Source organism: Eucyclogobius newberryi, unplaced genomic scaffold (genome assembly GCF_026437365.1).
Source record: "Eucyclogobius newberryi isolate DKJ021-1_F unplaced genomic scaffold, fEucNew1.0.hap1 SCAF_18, whole genome shotgun sequence".
NCBI classification, from domain to species: Eukaryota; Metazoa; Chordata; class Actinopteri; order Gobiiformes; family Gobiidae; genus Eucyclogobius; species Eucyclogobius newberryi.
The window spans coordinates 15822955-15842383 of NW_027315812.1; the positions used below are offsets into that span (position 1 = coordinate 15822955).

Below are 19429 nucleotides of genomic sequence, written 5' to 3' on the forward strand. Positions count from 1 at the left end.
CTTTTAACCTCTGCTAATGACACTGAAATGGGCAATACAGAGAAGTAAGTGTTTGGACTCGGAGCAGAAGATGATTTACAATGGCCTAGTGCAAAGTCTAGCAAGGAGAATGACAGTTTTAACAGTGTCCACTACATTAGAGGGCACAAAGTCATGAAAAGTTATAATAAATAACTAAATTGCTTAAACATTTGCATTTAATTCACAAAAAATGTATTCTTTATTCTTTAGCTTTTACCCTATGCTACAGCTTATGGGATTCATCATAATATACAAACAAAAATAAAATAATGTAATATAGCAGATATTTAAGAATAATTACCTTATTTTCCGGACTATAAGTCGCACCAGCCAGAAAATGCATAATAGAGAAAAAAACATAAGTTGCACTGGAGTATGAAATGTGGTTGCAAGTGTGAAAATAACAAATAATATCACATATAAGTTGCTCCGGAGTATAAGTATATAACAAATAAATATAAGTATAAGTCGCACCCCAGCCAAAACTATGAAAAAAGGTGCAATTTATAGTCCGGAAAATACGGTAATATGTTTTTGCCTTGATTTGGTATTTCAGCATTTATAAATATGTTACACTGATTTCTTTCCCTCTAATATTTGCATTGTATATATTTTTTACATAAATTGTGCAAGGTGACGAGAATCTTGGATGGGGATCTAAGTAACGGAGATGTTACAATCAACATGGATTAAAGGCCAGATTATTTAGACTCTAATGAGATCGTAACGAGATTAGAGGAAAGACTGATAAACTAGATGGACAGAGTCAGAGGAGGAAGGAAAAGGACACCTGGGGCTGGTCATATCGGAGCGGTACAAGAGGTGAGCGAGAAAGAACAAGAGAGGCCAGTACTGCGAGGAACGACGACATAATAGGACTTGAGATGAAGACAAAGATGCTCCGGAGACCATCTGATATCAGAGAGCGAGATGAAGAGAGAAAAAGGGCAAGGAGACCAGACAGAAGACAGCAGGGTCAAGACTAAAGTCAAGTGTTGATTGACAGATTGGTGACCTGAGAGACAGCGAAGGCAATGTCTAGTTAAAGCATGACAACTTTCCCTCAACTCAACATGTTAGCTTTCACTCGAAACAAGACTCAAATTAGCTCGTACATCACATTGAGGTGTCAACTTGATTACATTTCCTGAAGGTATAATTTGTCTAATTTGCAGCTGTAATATCATTTAGGTGAAAGATTACTTGCATGCCTTCTAAAGAGTTTTATTATATTTTTGCTTAGATTTCCAGTCTCAAAGATTTCTTACCAATATCTTAAAGGTATTTTTGGCATTTTTAATTGCATCGTACTTGTATGTAATGACAACGTTGATTGTAATTGTAGCTGGACACAATAAACTTGCAAAAAAACTGCTTAATCAATTGTGCAAATTTTATGACCTGAGCAGCACCTTATTTTTAACCTGCTGTGTTTTATGATAAAAGAGCCGTAATGTTTGCTGGTGTGATATTGTGGTTCTCATAGGGACTTTGCAGCATGGCTAATATTCTTCTCTTCCCACTGCACTGCTTTTCAAAAACAGAGATGTTAAGAGGCTATAGGAGGCTGAAAAGTTCTCCTGCCTCAGACTGCAAACAAACAAGCACAGACCAAGCCAGCTGACAAACACCAAATGATCCTCAACTTGTCAACAAAAAAAAGAACTGGCTGTACATGTGTGCTACAGGCGTCATCCAGTTAAAACATTGCAGTAGAAGTGGCCTTTTTCTCTTTTCTATATAATAAAGTGGCCTTGTTAAAAGGGAAATACATTGCTTCACTTTCACACTGCTGCTTTTTGTGTGGCAGTGGACAGGTTCACTGATCTGCACCTGTCATTATGCTCCAAAGTCACTTCCATTGGGTGTGGGTTCATTAGCCATGCTGATAGGTATGTTTATGTTCAGGCTAATTAATAAACCCAGATGAGTGGATACGGATAGACATTACACAGCGTTATAACTATAGTTGGTGTGGGACAGGCGTTTGTGACATTTCTGCTCCTCAAACCCATCACATGCAACACTGAGCTGAAAGGCAACTGAGCACTTCGGCTGCCATTTTGGATCTAATGACCTTTTATTTCATGGTCTGACTGTGAGCGATTTCTTTTTATTGATTAGTGCAACAGCTTAAGACGAAGTAAAAACAAAGCAAAAGGAGAAAGTTACTGCCTTTTTATCATTTTCATACATATTTACAATACACAACATTTTCAATGATTAGATGTTTTTGTTTGTATTGATTTTAGTAACATTGTACACTTACTATAATTTCAGACATCCTGCTTTGTACATATAAAATAATGTGTTAATGTGACATTCTATGCCATAATAAAAAGGCTATGATACTGAGCAAATATACTCTTGTCTGATTGAACTTTAAGAATGGCTTTGATATGAGCCTTTTTGTTCAGCGCCATTTTGATTGACTATCTTTTAAAGCATTGAGAGGATAAAACTGACACCAGTCTTATCACTACAAAGAAACTGTCACACTCTATACCTCTATTTTTTCTTTTTCTTATCTACGCGGCCTCCCTGTATCTCTCTCCAGCCTTTCTCTTTGCTGCTGATCTGTCTTTCAGAGAGGGGGAAAAGCCTGTGACATGACGAAGATGTAAGCATTAACCTCCTTTTATATGAGAAAAGAAAGATAGGTGCTGCTTGTGTGTCTGAAATAAAGACAGATAAATCCATTGTGAAAAGTGCGGCTGCTTGTGTTTATCACGATACGTAGCTTTGAGAAGGGATCAGCCTCATGTTAGTTTGTTTGCACAATCAGTGCAATGATTGAGCTTACCTGTGTAACCATGGAAACTTGCAATGATCCAAACAAACAAGTTTATGGCCTGTTCACACACAATTCTTCGAAAATTGCCATGTGTAGGTTGTCAGAACAGTCAGAAGTGACCTCCATTCACACATGCTTCAGTCCCAGAACATTACAGGTCATTTATACCAAATCTGTCACGTCAGATGCGCCTGCTCTTTGTATTCTGCCATGTCTTGAAAAAGTGTGTTTCACCCTTCGAGGCAACCGGTTGTGATTTTGGGCGTTACAAAAATAAATCAAATTGAATTGACTTTAGTTTACACGACACAGTAAATGCTGAATATGTCCGAGAGAAATGCGAACAAAACCCAAATCCCACTGCAAACAAAGTTGTGTCCGACATTTGCCCCGGTGTTGATGTCCAACACTGTTTTTGGTCTGCCAGAAACAAGGAAATGGAAAGTTCTGTCAGTACGCACCATTAAACGTGTACAATTTTACCGTGTATATCGTTTGTCTGGGTATTTATAGCTCATTCAACTTCACTCATAATGTCAAAAATAGATCCTTGCGTATTTTTTCCGCAGACGGACAGATTTTGTTGCCCGTAGACTTTATTAGACGGGAGAGGAGAGTGTGAAATGGAGGATGAGAGAGAAGGGAGGACATGCAATAAATTGTTGGAGTCGGGATTCAAACTCAACCGGCTGCACTTGGAGCCTTAACCACTCGACCACCGGGCAGCACAGGCTCATTCACTTTTCAGAACTGGTATTGGGTAATTGGTTTGGGCCAATTAGCCAATACCAGTCCTGATTGGCTGCTGGAGCCTGCTGCTGTCCTGCTATGGGCCGATGAAGTGTCGGGTGTCAGGTTTCGAAAGGGTGAGCATGTGTGTGCTTCGTAGCGGTGAAAGAGAGAGAGTAAAGAGACACTTCAGCTGCTCAGCAACAGGCCCTCTCTCTCTTTAGGCCCTTAGGCTCTGGCCCAGTTAGGACCGTTGGATGGCACGTCCGAGCCCAAAATACTGATAAGAGGTTTTTGTTGCCTCCATATAGCTGCAAAATTGGCCATAAGGTAGAATAAGTTGCACATATTTAGGGCCGTGTAGACAACCTTTGCCAGTGCCACGCCCACCTTTAGTTGATCTTAAGTAGAGCAAGAGTTCCCTTAGCCATCTACAGCTCCCATATGAACACCCAGCATTTGCTTGAAGCTGCCTTCCATAATTTCCTGCTGACAGTCTGTAACGTCCTTCTCATCCAGCTAAAATACTCCCTCATTTCTCCATCCCAGCAGCAATCAATGTGTGCAAGCAAAGTCATTTCCTTTTTTCCTTCCACCCAAAGCCATTATTTGTTAGCTCTTTGTATTTTTATACTACTTGCTATCCACGAGTATTTCTGAATATGCACCTCAGTGAGCTTTGTGATAATAATTGCCCCTGTTTCTCCTGCCTGAGGTCTCTCTCTCTCACACTTTAAGCCCGCACAGACTCCACAGTGGCCGTGCTGCCGCTGAGCCTGCTCCTGGCACTGGCCTCTCTCTCCCTGTGAACTCAGTGCCAGTGCGATGCGATCTCTCCTCCGTCACATGTCCATCCATCCTGCACCCTCTCATCTTCTCCACCTGCTTCTTCTCACTCCTCACACAACACACAATTTTGTTTGTTTTGGCAGAGCTTAAGCCTGTGAATGCGAGACTTGGGCATGTCATGGAATTAGACATACACCGATGCTATTCCGTAACACATCGAGAACACGATTCAACCTAGAATATGAAACGACACAGAAACATCAGACATTTGTGTGGCATGCTTGGGAGAAAACGCGGGGACTGTGTCAGCCAAGCCGTTGTAAGGAGCCTGGCTGACCCTCCTGCGTCTCACCCCCGCGTCTCACCCTGTTTTTTCCCATGCTGGTTGGTTTTATTAGATATTCTGGAATAGGCGGGTCACATTTCTCATTGGTCAGCCTCACATCAAGGCACTTGGTATTTTTCCGTAGAGATAAAGTCTGCAAGGGGGGGTGCAACTCCCCCCCTGGGGCAACATTCTTTGGCCCATCTTTACGATACCTTCACAAACAAATGCAGTTTGTCACACACCCGTTCTTCTCTTAGACTAATGATGCAGATAAAATATCACTATTATGCAGATAAAATACATCACAGAAATATACTCATATATTCACATTTTATCACAGGGCATGACACTCTTTTTCCACCTGATGCCATCTACAACACTTACATCCTCACCTCTTCTCTGCTCTTTGTACTTCTAGAGAATGTGAAAATATTTAATTTATTTTTAGGCAATTAGCCTTTTAAAGCATGAACAAAGAATAGGGGTTTCAACTTTTTTTCTTTTTTTTTAAATTAGCAAATTTAGTGTTTTCCTCCAAAGAGTATCTTGTAAAAGCAGCTCTTTGTGACAAAATGAGACCGCTGCTCGCTGTCTGTGTTTCATACGTTTAAAATTGTACTTATTGTAAAGTGTTCAGGGACCGGCCTCCTGCTGGTGCCCAGAGTCAGGACAAAACATGGGGAATCTGCGTTTCAGTTTTATGCAGCTAAAATCTTCCTGAAGATGTGAGACAGGCTTCTACTCTGACAATGTTCAAATCTAAGCTAAAAACAGTTTTGTTTAGCTGCGCATATGACTGAAAGGATTTTTTCTTTGCACTCTTCTCTTTTGTTTGTGATTTTATTAGTTTAGACAATCAGTTGGATTGATAATTTTTAATTTAGTTAATTTTATTGTATTTCTGTTTCTGTAATTTCTTTGTGATTTGAATGCATTTTTCCTGCTGTGAAGCACTTTGAATTGCCTTGTGTATGAAATGTGCTCTACAAATAAACTTGCCTTGCCTTGCCTTGCCTTGCCTTGCCTTACTGAAAAGGCAAGTTACCATGGGTTTGATTATCTGCCTCAAACGTTTGCCAAATGTCTCTACCCTTTCCCTTCCCCATTTCACGCTCTTGAAAAACTTGGATACAGAGAAACAAAGAATACAGGATGCAAAATGTATCATTACCTGAAAAGTGGAGCTATGCCAAATTACCGTTATGGTTTTCCCTCGTCATGTATTCTGTTTTGTCTTGCAGCTTTGCACAGCCTTTTTTCACAAATTAAAAAAAAAGATGTTTGTTTTTGTCTTTGGTAAACTAAAAGTATCCTACAATTTCTAGCAGAGTTTTGTGTTTTTTTGTAGACATGAAACAAAGAAAGCTATACTCAAACACATTATGAAATCTCTGGAGTAAACTGTATTAATCCTCTTGACAATAACGTGTTTGACTGGAGGCCTTTTGGGGAGATGAGGCTGATATTCTTTATGAGCGCCATAAACCACCCGGTCAGCCTGGCTATCCACTTTCATGCTCACACTTGATTGCTAGATTTGCCCTTTGTTATCACTGCATCACAAGTCAGGCCTGTTCTCCTCTATACAACCCAACTGTCTGTGATTGACGTTTACTTACTTAGTGTTATTCACGGCATAGTTCAGTCCCTTAAAATAAAGTTGATAAATACAATATTGTGTTGTTGTCTTTATCTGCTCGCGTGGATATATTTGATTTCCAAAACAATCACGCTTTTCTCTGTTTTGGTGCCATGTCTGTGTGTGATCTACTAGGCAAAAAACAAGCGTGTATTTGTTATTGTGAGCGGCAATCTTTCAACTTCTATTATTCCCGTGATATTGGCTTTGCTTGTGTGTTAACAGATGAGTGAAGAGCAAGAATCTGACATTATTGTAACGCAAAAGATAGATGCAGGTATCTTTATAGATGTCTTAAAATCGCAGGTGTGATCCATACTGCCGCACGCTAACCACATAAACAGAATTCAGCGCGCATCTGCTGCTTGTCAATATAAATCACAGTGTTTCAAACAGTTAATGATTTAGCAATTAATCACTCCTAATGGGCTCAAATGCTTAATTTAACACAGTGATACAAGCTTGTGTTTTCACCTGAGTTTTACTTTTCAGCATGGTTTTGCTCGTTTCTTTCCTGTTTCAAAGTTTATTGTGGCATTGAAACATATGAATTTAGATAGTTTTTTAATCTTATGCCATCTATAATGCAGCATTTATTTGTTGTCTGATGAAACTGTGTCTTTATTTACATTACATGTATTAAAGGTGCACTGTAACATTTCTGCTGAAGGGTCCACCACGTGCTGTTATGTTAATGACCCACAGTATGGCATTAAATGTATCTATATCCATGGGGACAGGCCAGTATTGCATCCAAGCCAAGTAATCAAGTCAGATCTATGGAGAGGCCACTCACTGTAATGATAAATGTTTTTTTTATTAATTCATGTTTGTCTTTTTTAGCAATAAACTGGATACATAGATTAGGTTAATTCAATATTTTACATACATTTCAGGCAAAGTAATAACATTGTAATAACAGGTTGATGGACTCCATATCAGAAAAGGTACATAGTGCACCTTTAAGACACAATATTATGCATCTCTTAACAAGCTTCTCTGACAAGTTCCTTTTTACCATCATACAGTTTACATCTCCATACAAATTTAGCTCAGGGTGTCATCACGTCTCACACTGTCACACGTCTGTTGGTGTGGTATTGAAGAGGTGTTTGTCTCTTGTCTCTGCAGATGGGACGCCCTACACTTGGTGGGTGGGCCGGGGCAGTGAGAAGCACTTTTACTGGGGAGGCTCTGGGCCTGGGATCCAGAAATGCGCCTGTGGCATCGACAGGAACTGCACTGACCCCAAGTACGACTGCAACTGTGACGCCGACCACAAACAATGGTGAGTCAGACTGTTACAAAACTCACAGCTTTTACTGAAGATCAATACATCAGTCTGGCCTTAATGTTGTTGTGGCTTTTAAAAGCTAATCCTATATCAATAAAGCGCTCTGTCAAGTCCTGATCAGAGTTAAAAGAAAACACACATTTGTAAGAACGTCCAATCTTTCCTTCTCACATTGACTTGTTGCATTTGCAGCAATTGCAGCCTTAACTTTACTTAAGGCTGTTACTCTCTCTACTCTCTTTGTTTAATTTGTATTTTTACAGACATTGTGTTATTGGTACCAGTGTGTTGGTGGTAAAAAGTAGTCAACTTTCATTTTCTACACACGGTACACATTTCTTTCACCAACAGCCTGTTTTTGTTGTTGTTGTTCTGTTATACACACTTAAGCCACTTGTAATTCAAGAGCATTTCAAACGCCCAGCCCTTAATTTGAATTGGTCACTGCCATGTTTTTACATTTGAAAGAAACAGACCTACACCATAAATTGCATCATTTATTTAAAGACACGCTTGCCTAAGGAACAAACAGTTTGTGCTTCAGAGCCTTTTAAGCATCTGATGGATATTGTCATTAAAGAAGCTGTTGTGTTGTGTTGTGTGTGCATGTGTCTAACAGTACGTGTGTGTGAGGGATACTACATATTAGAGAAGACTGACTTTATCCCCAGTCTCTGAAAATGATGTGATTACTAGCAATTCTTCTCTGAAATGATTGTTTTATTTTTGTTGGATCTGTTTTGGAAGTACACATCTATTTTCATTTGTTAACCACACAGTAGATAAAAGCAAGTCAAACTGCATAACCAATCATGTAATCACAGTTTCATCAGTCTGCTTCACTATGGTTACTGCTGGAACTGTCTTTGTTCTAGCTTTGTGTACTCCATTTTCTAAACTTCAAAACTAAAAGATGTACTTCTTATCATCAGTGGGAAAGTAGTAGTAGTAATACTTGCCGCAGTAGTAGTTATAGTGTTAGTAGTTGCTGCTGTTGTTGTAGTTGCTGTTGTTGTAGTTATAGTTGCAGTTGCAGTAGTTCGAGTTGTAGTAGTAGTAGCTTTAATAGTATATTGAATAGATGTAGATGCAGCCGCTAACATTGGTTCATTTTGTACTCTAAGCTGTATTTGAAGTAGTAGTACTGGTTGAAGAATTACCAATTAAACTACTGTCAGAATTTAAGAGTTGTAGTACTGCAGTCGTTTGTAGTATTCGCAGTAGTGCAGTGCAGGAGTGAATGTATTTGTGAACAGTTCGACTAATACTTTTTATTCAAGTCATAATCCGTATCATTTTACTGTTATTTAAAAATAATGTGCATTTTCTCCCAGTTTAATGATACATTCTCACTGTCTGCTCTTCCCTGCACAGGAGAGAAGACTCGGGCCTACTGGTTTATAAAGACCACCTGCCAGTCAGCCAGGTTGCCGTGGGTGACACAAACAGGCCTGGATCTGAGGCCAAGCTCACCGTGGGACCGCTGCGATGCCAAGGAGACAGTAAGTGAGGCGTATGGATCCATATGTGGAGAGGGAGAACATTTGGCAATACAGCAAGGATGAAATGAAAACCAGAAAAACAAATTCATACCATTGTGTGCATATTGTGTATTAGTCATCAATGAAAAAATATAACAGACAAATGCATAATAATTACAAAAAATACTGAGGTCCTATTTAATGCTGTGGAAAGTATATACCAAAGATAACATCTAACCTTATTCTGTAACTGTGTAATGGCATAGTCCGACATTTGTCAGCTGCATTATATCTTTATTGTCTCTTTATTACTCTAAACTACTTCCACTGCACAGAACTGACCTGTATCTTAGCAGTGTAGATTTTACCTTTTTTATTTCTTCATTGAATAATTATTCAAGACTAGAGTAGTAGATCCAAGATGGCGCCTGTGTTCGGCCACGCCACTGCTCGACTCCTGTTATGCCGCTTATTTGTGACGATCGTTACATCGTATGCAGTTTTATCAGCCCAGACATTAGTCTGTTGTGTGTCTGCTGTGCGGATTTATGACCGTGGCGCACTTTTCCGCATCAAAGCGACGATGGAGTCTCTTTTCGACACATGGGACAGGTACAAACAAGCCTTTCCGCCACCCCTTGTTTGTCCACCCAACTCACCTGACGTTTTGCTGCTGTCCTGAGGCCCGGGAAAAAGGAGGAAGCAGAGGAGACGAGGCACAAGGTCTGGTGTGCAAGTCAAGCGCAGACGAGCCTTGTGTTCGGAGCACACGAGCCTGGGCTTTGGGAGACGTGCTCGGTGCTTGCGCCTGGTCCCGCTCCTCGATGTTTGCGGCTGTTCGCCGTCGCCGTCTTCGCCGCCTGCCCGTGTCATCGCGGCTGCTTTCCCGGAGCCTGCACGGGCCATCGCGGCTGCTTTCCCGGAGCCTGCCCGTGTCATCGCGGCTGCTTTCCCGCTGCCTGCACGGGCCATCGCGGCTGCTTTCCCGGAGCCTGCACGGGCCATCGCGGCTGCTTTCCCGGAGCCTGCCCGTGTCATCGCGGCTGCTTTCCCGGAGCCTGCCCGTGTCATCGCGGCTGCTTTCCCGCTGCCTGCACGGGCCATCGCGGCTGCTTTCCCGGAGCCTGCACGGGTCATTGCGGCTGTTTTCCCGGAGCCTGCCCGTGTCATCGCGGCTGCTTTCCCAGAGCCTGCCCGTGTCATCGCGGCTGCTTTCCCGCTGCCCGCACGGGCCATCGCGGCTGCTTTCCCGGAGCCTGCACGGGTCATCGCGGCTGTTTTCCCGGAGCCTGCCCGTGTCATCGCGGCTGTTTTCCCGCTGCCTGCGCGGGCCATCGGGGCCGCACCGGTCCTGGAGCCTGCGCGGGATGTGGCGGCTGTTTTCCTGGAGCCTGCGCGCCGCTGGAATTATGAGCGCTGGGGTCCACCGTCCGCTTCTTTGTTTTCGTCGGCTTACCGGCGAAACAGATGGGAATCACGTGACCGTAACGCGTGCCTTCGACAGGTCCCGCTGCGCTCAGCTGAACCGATGGACGTGACGTCATCCACGGTCCGGCTCGGCTTGTTGAATGCCCGTTCAATTGCCAACAAAGCGTTTTCCTTGAATGAACTTTTTACAAGACAAAACCTTGATTTCATGTGTCTTACGGAGACATGGCAGAGAGAGGGTGAGTTTATTCATCTAAATGAACTCTGCCCACCTGGCTGCTCCGTTTCTGCGATGCCTCGCCCTGGTCGACGTGGAGGAGGTCTGGCAGTTGTGTCCCAGGACCGTTACATGTGTAAAGTCATCGACTCACACACTTTCACTTCCTTTGAATCACAGATGATTAAGGTTGGTTCTTCAAGTCCTTTTTACTATGTTTTAGTCTACCGGCCCCCTGGTCCTGCTGCTGTCTTTTTAAAGGACTTTAGTGACTATTTATCTTCTATTATAAAGCTGGAAAATGTTTTAATTCTTGGGGATTTTAACATTTGGGTCGATGGCTCATCATGCCCTGCAAAGGATCTTTTAACCTTGACCGAAACATTTAACTTTGAGCAGCATGTTTCAGGTCCCACTCACCAAAAGGGACACACTTTAGACCTGTTGTTTTCACTTGGCCTGAGTGTTGCTAACCTCTGTGTGGAGGATGTCCATATGAGTGATCATAGCTGTGTTTTATTTGAATTGAACTTTTCTCCTGAGCCTGTGCCCTCAAACATCAGGTCTCAGAGGCGCATTATCACTGCAAATACAGCCGTCCAATTTTCTGCTGTATTTGATCCTCATTTGTTTATGAATTGTCTTGATGTGGACAGTTTAATTAATTCCTTTAACAGCCACTGTGTATCCATTTTAGATCAGGTGGCACCTGTCAAATCCACCCTGTCATCACAGAAAAAAGCTTGTCCTTGGATAAATGAAGATATCCTAAACCTAAAGAGACTATGTCGGAAAACTGAGCGTCTGTGGAAAACCTCCAGTCTTGAGGTCCATAGGTCACACCTCAGAGATCTTGTGTCATCTTACAATGAAATGATGGAAAGTTCCAGATCTGATTACTTCCGTCAGCTAATAACATTCAACAAGAAAAACCCCAAAGTGTTGTTTGACACTATAAATTCTATTGTTTGTCCTACCGCTGCAGTTACTCCTGTTTTCTGCAAAGCTGACAGCAATGCATTCCTCAGGTTCTTTATCGATAAGATCAAGATGATCAAAGACCAAATCCCACTCCTTTTGTGTGATAAACCTGTTTCTGTGGAGCCTGTTTCCCAAAACTGGTCTTCTTTTAAGCCTGTCACTCTAGAAGACATCTCAGCTCTGGTGACCAAGATGAAACCCTCCTCTTGTTCATCAGATGCCCTTCCCTGCAGGCTCTTCCTCAAAGTGTTTGATGTTATTGGCCCCTGGGTTACCAAAATGGTAAATCTCTCTCTTTCTACTGGTGTGTTTCCTGGTCCATTTAAACATGCCATAGTTGAGCCTTTACTGAAAAAAACTAACTTGGACCCGACAGACCCCAAAAGTTTCAGACCTATTTCAAAGCTCCCGTTCATGTCCAAGATCCTTGAGAAGGTGGTCTCTGAACAATTGTCCGATTTCCTTGATCAGTCAAACATTCACGACTCTTTTCAATCTGGTTCCCGCAAACATCATTCTACGGAAACCGCATTGTTGAAAGTGTCCAGTGACATTATGATGTCTGCTGATTCTGGGAAATGCACGGTTTTAGTTCTGTTGGATCTGTCTGCAGCCTTTGACACTGTCGACCATCATATCCTGTTGAACAGACTGAGGGACCTGATTGGACTATCGGGGTCAGTTCTTCATTGGTTTTCCTCATATTTATCCGGTCGGAGCTTTAGTGTTGCTGCAAACCAAATAATGTCCGACTCAGCTGATCTGTTGTGTGGAGTTCCTCAGGGCTCCGTCTTGGGCCCCGTCCTATTTCTCCATCCATCCATCCATCTTCTGCCGCTTTATCCGGGGCCGGGTCGCGGGGGCAGCAGTCTGAGCAGGGACTCCCAGACTTCCTACTCCCCAGACACTTCCTCTAACTCCTCCGGGGGGATCCCGAGGCGTTCCCAGGCCAGCCGAGAGACATAGTCTCTCCAGCGTGTCCTGGGTCTTCCCCGGGGCCTCTTCCCGGTGGGACATGCCTGAAACACCTCCCGAGGGAGGCGCCCAGGAGGCATCCGGAACAGATGCCCGAGCCACCTCAGCTGGCTCCTCTCGACGTGGAGGAGCAGCGGCTCTACTCCGAGCTCCCCCCGTGTGGCCGAGCTCCTCACCTTATCTCTAAGGGAGCGCCCAGCCACACGGCGGAGGAACTCATTTCGACCGCTTGTATCCGCGATCTTGTTCTTTCAGTCACTACCCAAAGCTCATGACCATAGGTGAGGGTAGGAACGTAGACCGACCGGTAAATAGAGAGCTTTGCCTTTCGGCTCAGCTCCCTCTTCACCACAACAGTCCGATGCAGCGACTGCATCACTGCAGCCGCTGCACCGATCTGCCTGTCGATCTCACGCTCCATCCTTCCCTCACTCGTGAACAAGACCCCGAGATACTTGAACTCCTCCACTTGGGGCAAGGACACCCCACCCACCTGGAGAGGGCAAACCACCTTTTTCCGGTCGAGAACCATGGCCTCGGATTTGGAGGTGCTGATTCTCATCCCAGCCGCTTCACACTCGGCTGCAAACCGTCCCAGTGCATGTTGCAGGTCCGGGTTTGATGGAGCCATCAGGACAGCATCGTCTGCAAACAGCAGAGATGGAATCCTGTGGTCCTCAAACCGGACACCCTCCGACCCCTGACCACACCCTCCGACCCCTGACTGCGCCTAGAAATTCTGTCCATAAAAATTATGAACAGAACCGGTGACAAAGGGCAGCCCTGGCGGAGTCCAACATGCACTGGGAACAGGTCTGACTTACTGCCGGCAATGCGAACACAGCTCCTGCTCCGGTCATACAGGGACCGGACAGCCCTGAGCAAAGGGCCCCGGACCCCGTACTCCCGAAGCACCCCCCAAAGGACACCCCGAGGGACACGGTCGAAAGCCTTCTCCAGATCCACAAAGCACATGTGGACTGGTTGGGCAAACTCCCATGAACCCTCGAGCACCCGATGGAGGGTATAGAGCTGGTCCAGTGTTCCACGACCGGGACGAAAACCACTCTGCTCCTCCTGAATCCGAGGTTCGACTATCGGTCGGATTCTCCTCTCCAGTACCTTGGAATAGACCTTACCTGGGAGGCTGAGGAGTGTGATCCCTCTGTAGTTGGAACACACCCTCCGGTCCCCCTTCTTGAACAGAGGGACCACCACCCCGGTCTGCCAGTCCAGAGGCACGGTCCCCGAACGCCACGCAATGTTGCAGAGACGTGTCAACCAAGACAGTCCTACAACATCCAGATACTTTAGGTACTCGGGGCGGATCTCATCCACCCCCGGAGCCCTGCCACCGAGGAGTTTGTGAACAACCTCAGTGACTTCAGCTTGGGTGATGGATGAGCCAGCCTCCGAGTCCCCGGTCTCTACTTCCTCTTCGGAAGACGTGACTGAGGGATTAAGGAGATCCTCAAAGTATTCCTTCCACCGTCCAGGTTCCAGAGCCCAAACTGTGCGTGGAGGTGAGGCCGACTATATCTAGTCGGTATCGCTCAACCTCCCGCACAAGCTCAGGCTCTTTCCCCCCCAGCGAGGTGACATTCCATGTCCCCAGAGTTAGTCTCTGTGTCTGGAGATCTGGTCGCCGAGGCCCCTGCCGTCGACTGCCGCCCAGATCTCTCAGCACCGGCCCCTTATGGATCCTCCTGCGGGTGGTGAGCCCACGGGAGGGCGGCCCCACGTCGCTCTTTCGGGCTGTGCCCGGCCGGGCCCCGTGGGGTAAGACCCGGCCACCAGGCGCTCGCCATGGAGCACCCATCCCAGGCCTGGCTCCAGGATGGGGCCCCGGTGACGCCGATCCGGGCGACGTAAACTGCCTTGTTCGTGTTGTCATCATAGGGGGCTTCTGAACCGATCTTTGTCTGACCCGTCACCTTGGAGCTGTTTGCCTTGGGAGACCCTACCAGGGGCATGAAGACCCCGACAACATAGCTCCCGGGATCATTCGGGCACTCAAACCCCTCCACCACGTTAAGGTGTCGGTTCAAGGAGAGGCCCGTCCTATTTCTGCTTTATATAATTCCCCTGGGAATGATCATTAAAGAGTTTAGTGATGTGTCCTATCACCTGTTCGCTGACGATATTCAGCTATATTGCTCTTTTTAAACCTTCTGAGATCCAGAAGCTGAACTCCTTGGTCAGTTGTTTAGTGCAAATTAAACAATGGCTGAGTAAAAACTCGTTGCAGCTAAATGCTGACAAAACAGAAACTCTGATTATTGCCCCTGATGATGCCATTCCAGGGATAAACCAGTACTTGGGTGTTTTAGGTCAGACTGCTAAACCAAGTCTTAGAAACTTGGGTGTTGTCTTTGACAAAGACATTTCTTTAGAGCACCACTCCAAGCTGTTGACGAGGAACTGTTTCTTTCAGTTGAGGAAACTCTCTAAGCTCAGGAAAATGGTGTCTCAAAATGACCTGGAACTTATAATTCATGCATTTGTGTCTTCACGTTTAGACTACTGTAATAGCTTGTTTTCCTGTCTTAACAAGAAGGAACTCTCTCGTCTGCAGCTGGTACAGAACTCTGCAGCGAGGATCTTAACCCGCACAAATAGAAGGGCCCACATTTCACCCATTCTAAAAGCCCTTCACTGGCTGCCGGTCTCCTACCGGATACAGTTTAAAATTCTTGTTTTAACTTTTAGAGCTTTAAATAATCAGGTCCCATCGTACATCAGCGATCTGATTAAACCATACGCTCCCTCTCGCTCACTAAGGTCCTTGGACCAGAAACTGTTGCTGGTTCCTCGCACCCGTTTTCGGACCAGAGGAGACAGATCCTTCCAGGCAGTTGCCCCCAGACTCTGGAACGATCTTCCGTTCTCCCTACGGTCACTGGACTCAGTTACTGCTTTTAAGGGTCAGCTTAAAACCTTTTTATTTAGTCAAGCCTTTTAAATGCACTTGTTTTAGGGACTGATTTTACTGTATATTGTTGTATATGTATTGTTCACTGTAAGTTTTTTGTGTTTTTATTGTTTTATTCTGTGTTTTGTGAAGCACTTTGTGACCTCTGTCTGTGAAAGGTGCTATATAAATAAAATGTACTTACTTACTTACTTACAAATAACCGTCCTAAGCTACCAGTGTCCCGATTCATAATCCACTACATTTTCAGTGAATTAGCAATAGCCCTTATCTGAAGATAGACTCACAATAATTCAGTTTAATCCTCCTCATTATTGAAGGTGGACTAGACTTCCCGTGGGCTCTGATAGGTCACGCCGAGGCCCCTTTAGGCCTTTCGGGTGTTCAGGTGCGCACCGAATGGGGGAGAATAAAAAGGTTGGTAATGTAACCAGGGGCAAATTCACAGCGCGCTTTCGAATTATCTCACTCCCATCTTAAAAAGAACCTGTGTGCATATAGACAGCCGGCGCCGGGATAATGAAAGTGCTGTGGGTTTGCTGCAGGTGCAAAAAGGAGCTTTGAGAGAGGCGGGAGCACTGGCCTAATTGAGAGGAAATATGTCCGAAAATGACCTTCTCGCTGTGAGGAGCCCAGAATAATTCTCAGCTGGTTGTAACCTTTTTTGGATGGTTCATCAAAGGCTGTATCAAAAGAACAGCTTCAGTCTGTGTGATGGAGCTCTTAGCAAAAATCCCTTGTTGACAGCGGGGGGAGTCTTTCATTGGTGAGGGGCAGCGAGGGGACATGTCTGGCTGTGATGTTAAGCTGTAAGAATACTTCAGACTCAAAAGTTAATGGTAATGAGTATGGCTTGCAGTTAAGAGCAAGAAGCACATTTTTAACAGCGATGAACGTGACATTTTTGTACCCATTAATGTAACTGCTCTGGTGTTTTTATTGTAAAAGCAAGGATTTTGTATAAAAAGTACAAAAATTGCCTGAACAAACAAGTTAGTATGGTTATCGCAGTGATGTTTTTCTTTTTCAATAAAGTGCAGGCTCCATTGTCTGAAAGTATTCCAACAGTGTGACACCAAATACATGATGTGAATTCTGCAGTACATTTCTTCCTATTTTTATAAACAGTTCACAGAAACATCATTGCAATCCCTCATGGCCACTGTCATATTATGCACAGAAACTTACTCCTACACAGTCAAATGGGTTGAATTAGCTTTAAGAGCATTGGATTCTCAATAAACTATAACTCTAACCTTGTTAAAGAATAGTCTACGGTGTAATGCTGTTAACCTTGTTCTGCTGTCTTTTATAGCCACTAAAGGATGCATCCTCGATTACTTCCTTCTCTACTCAGCACCTGAAAATGTTTCCTGGCTCATCTTCTGTAGTGAAAGAAAAGTTATCACCAAAAATGTCAGCACGGGTTTTCCACTGCAGAAATGTTCTGTTTGTCAGAGAGCTGATTTGAATAAAGTGGAGAACTTAAAAAGAGTATTAGTCTTGCAGGAACGATTGCTGGCTACACGCACAAGCCTCCTCTTGACACATGAATGGTAGTATTAAGAGCAAAGTGCATAGAGTACAAATCACTTCAGCTGTGCCCGGATTGGAATAGGCAGAATTGGTGATTCATTTTTTTCTTATTTGCACAGCTTCAGGAAAAAAGTATTTTCACACTTCCTGATTTCTGATTTGTTGCATATTTCTTACACTTCAGTGCAAACCATTTTTTAGTAATTAAACATGAAGTGCTGTTGTTGAATTACTATTATATATATTATTTTTATTTTTATTACCTGTTTATTATTTATATATAAGGAGAGTAAAATCCAAACCTTTCCGACCCTGTGCGAAAAAGTAATTGCATTAACCAATTTTTTATTTTACTGAACACACAAAGTCCACAATATCACTAATATAGAAAATAATAATTAAGAACTGCATTTTATGTTTATGATCTGAAACATTTAAGAGTGCTACATATGCAAAAAATCACAATTCAGAAGAGATACAAATACTTTTCCTCGCAACTGTGTGTTGTGTGTTCTCATTCACAATTCCCCTTTGTACTTTGGAAAAAAGTAGAAACACATTTAATTACTCTACTCACACATCTAAAAATGTATCTCCATGGAGGCAAACAAGTGGTGCCACCAGACCAAGTTACACGTCTGAGCCTGTTCACAGTAAGAATGGAAACGCTCGTAATAAAAGAGAACAGAACATTACAGGCAAATCAGTTACATAGTGAGAAAAGTCACATAGTGCACCTTGAACATATTATTCAAACTTTGTAGGAAACACCATTCTTCCATTAAAGGAGCTCTATTACGCTAAATCGACTTTCAACCATATTTTTTAACAATTGTCTTCCCTTCTCATTAAACCACTCAAAGTTGCACTTGTTTGGGTCTCTATTCTTTACTCTCACACTATTGCTCCGACAGTCCCCACTTCACCACTCCCCAGATTCCCCACTGATACACATACTGCGCTTTACTAACGTTGTTCTGCAGTTTTATTTTCTTAAAAGGTGACATACCTAGGAATCGCCAACTTTGTGTAGCCATTTTGACACAAATGAAAAAAGAAAAACAACTGCTCGCTATAATGAACTGCTGTAAACTTTAAGGGACCAGCGGCAATCAGCACCACAGTTTTCAACTCAATAGTAAGCAGACATTTTTTTATTACGTCGTTTTAGATCAATATTGCAATTTAAAATGTCAAAAATATAACACATAGTGTCATAGATTAGTATTTTATAGCATGGGGGCTTAAACCTTTTTGACCTCAAGGCCCGACTTTTTATGTACAAAGTAACCTGAAGCTCAATCTAATCAATTTTAGTGATTGTGAGGCGCAGGAGAGGAGAAGAATAGGTGGCATAGCACATTAGGTTTAAACTAAACTATTAAAATGAGTTCTCTATAATAAGTTGTTTTGTTAAGCACAATGGCTGGCTCGTCAGTGTCTCATTGCCCTCATATCCATGTAGTGCAGATGATTCAGAGGAACAGTTGTTTATCTCTGCTTTTCTTGTACAACTGAAAATAACTGTATATACATTCCGTTGACTAGATTGGACTTGTGCATTTGGAGTTGTGCGTGTGCTGAGATAAGAACCCCGTACACGCTCCATCTTTTATTTGTACATAAAGTCCCTTTATAAAGCTTTTGTTGCTTTCAAGGTAAGCAAACTTTGCAGAGGCGAGAGCACTAACTGCTCTGCCACCGTGCATCCCACATTTAATTTGTTTATTAGCCCAACGGAGCGCATCGCATCTCTCGTCTCCCGTAGATTTCTGTCCACTTCTGCGTCAGCTCGAACTGTCTTTCTCCGTCTTCATTTTGCACCGTACTATATTATGATAGATCCATGCGCTTAGGCACGCGGAAACGTGGGGACGAGCCTGACGCGGCTGCAGGTGAGCGATAGGTGCGTTTTATGATTGATACGTGGCAGGACAAATAATTTATCCACGCCATGAGGAAATATGATAAAAAATGTGCATTCCACCTTTAAATCTACTTTGAGAAAACTTTAATGAACTTTTATGTAAAATGTTTCATTATTATTTTTTCTTCCATCACAAAACAAATTAATTATGGATATTATTATCCATAATTAATTTGTATATTATTATATTATATTTTTTACATTTAGGGGTTGAGTAACTGAAATCTTACCCTGATTAAAGCTATAAGTGCATCTTGAACAATGGCTAGTTATGGTAAAAGAGTTCTCCTGAATTGCAACCTTTCTTTTCACTAAATACAAATTGCTAAAAGTTATTTGTAGTTAAAAACTACAATTC

General features: G+C 43.3%; 1 protein-coding gene across 2 annotated transcripts in view; it reads left to right on the forward strand.

Annotated features, from left to right (window-relative positions):
• The window catches only part of cntnap2a (contactin associated protein 2a), a 315624-nt gene that overhangs the window by 236130 nt on the left and 60065 nt on the right, over positions 1 to 19429 (forward strand). For both annotated transcript variants that reach the window (XM_072450653.1, XM_072450654.1), the window contains exons 16-17: positions 7432 to 7588; positions 8969 to 9096. In XM_072450653.1, coding sequence (XP_072306754.1) covers positions 7432 to 7588; positions 8969 to 9096 — 285 coding nt within the window. The remainder of the gene's footprint in view (positions 1 to 7431; positions 7589 to 8968; positions 9097 to 19429) is intronic.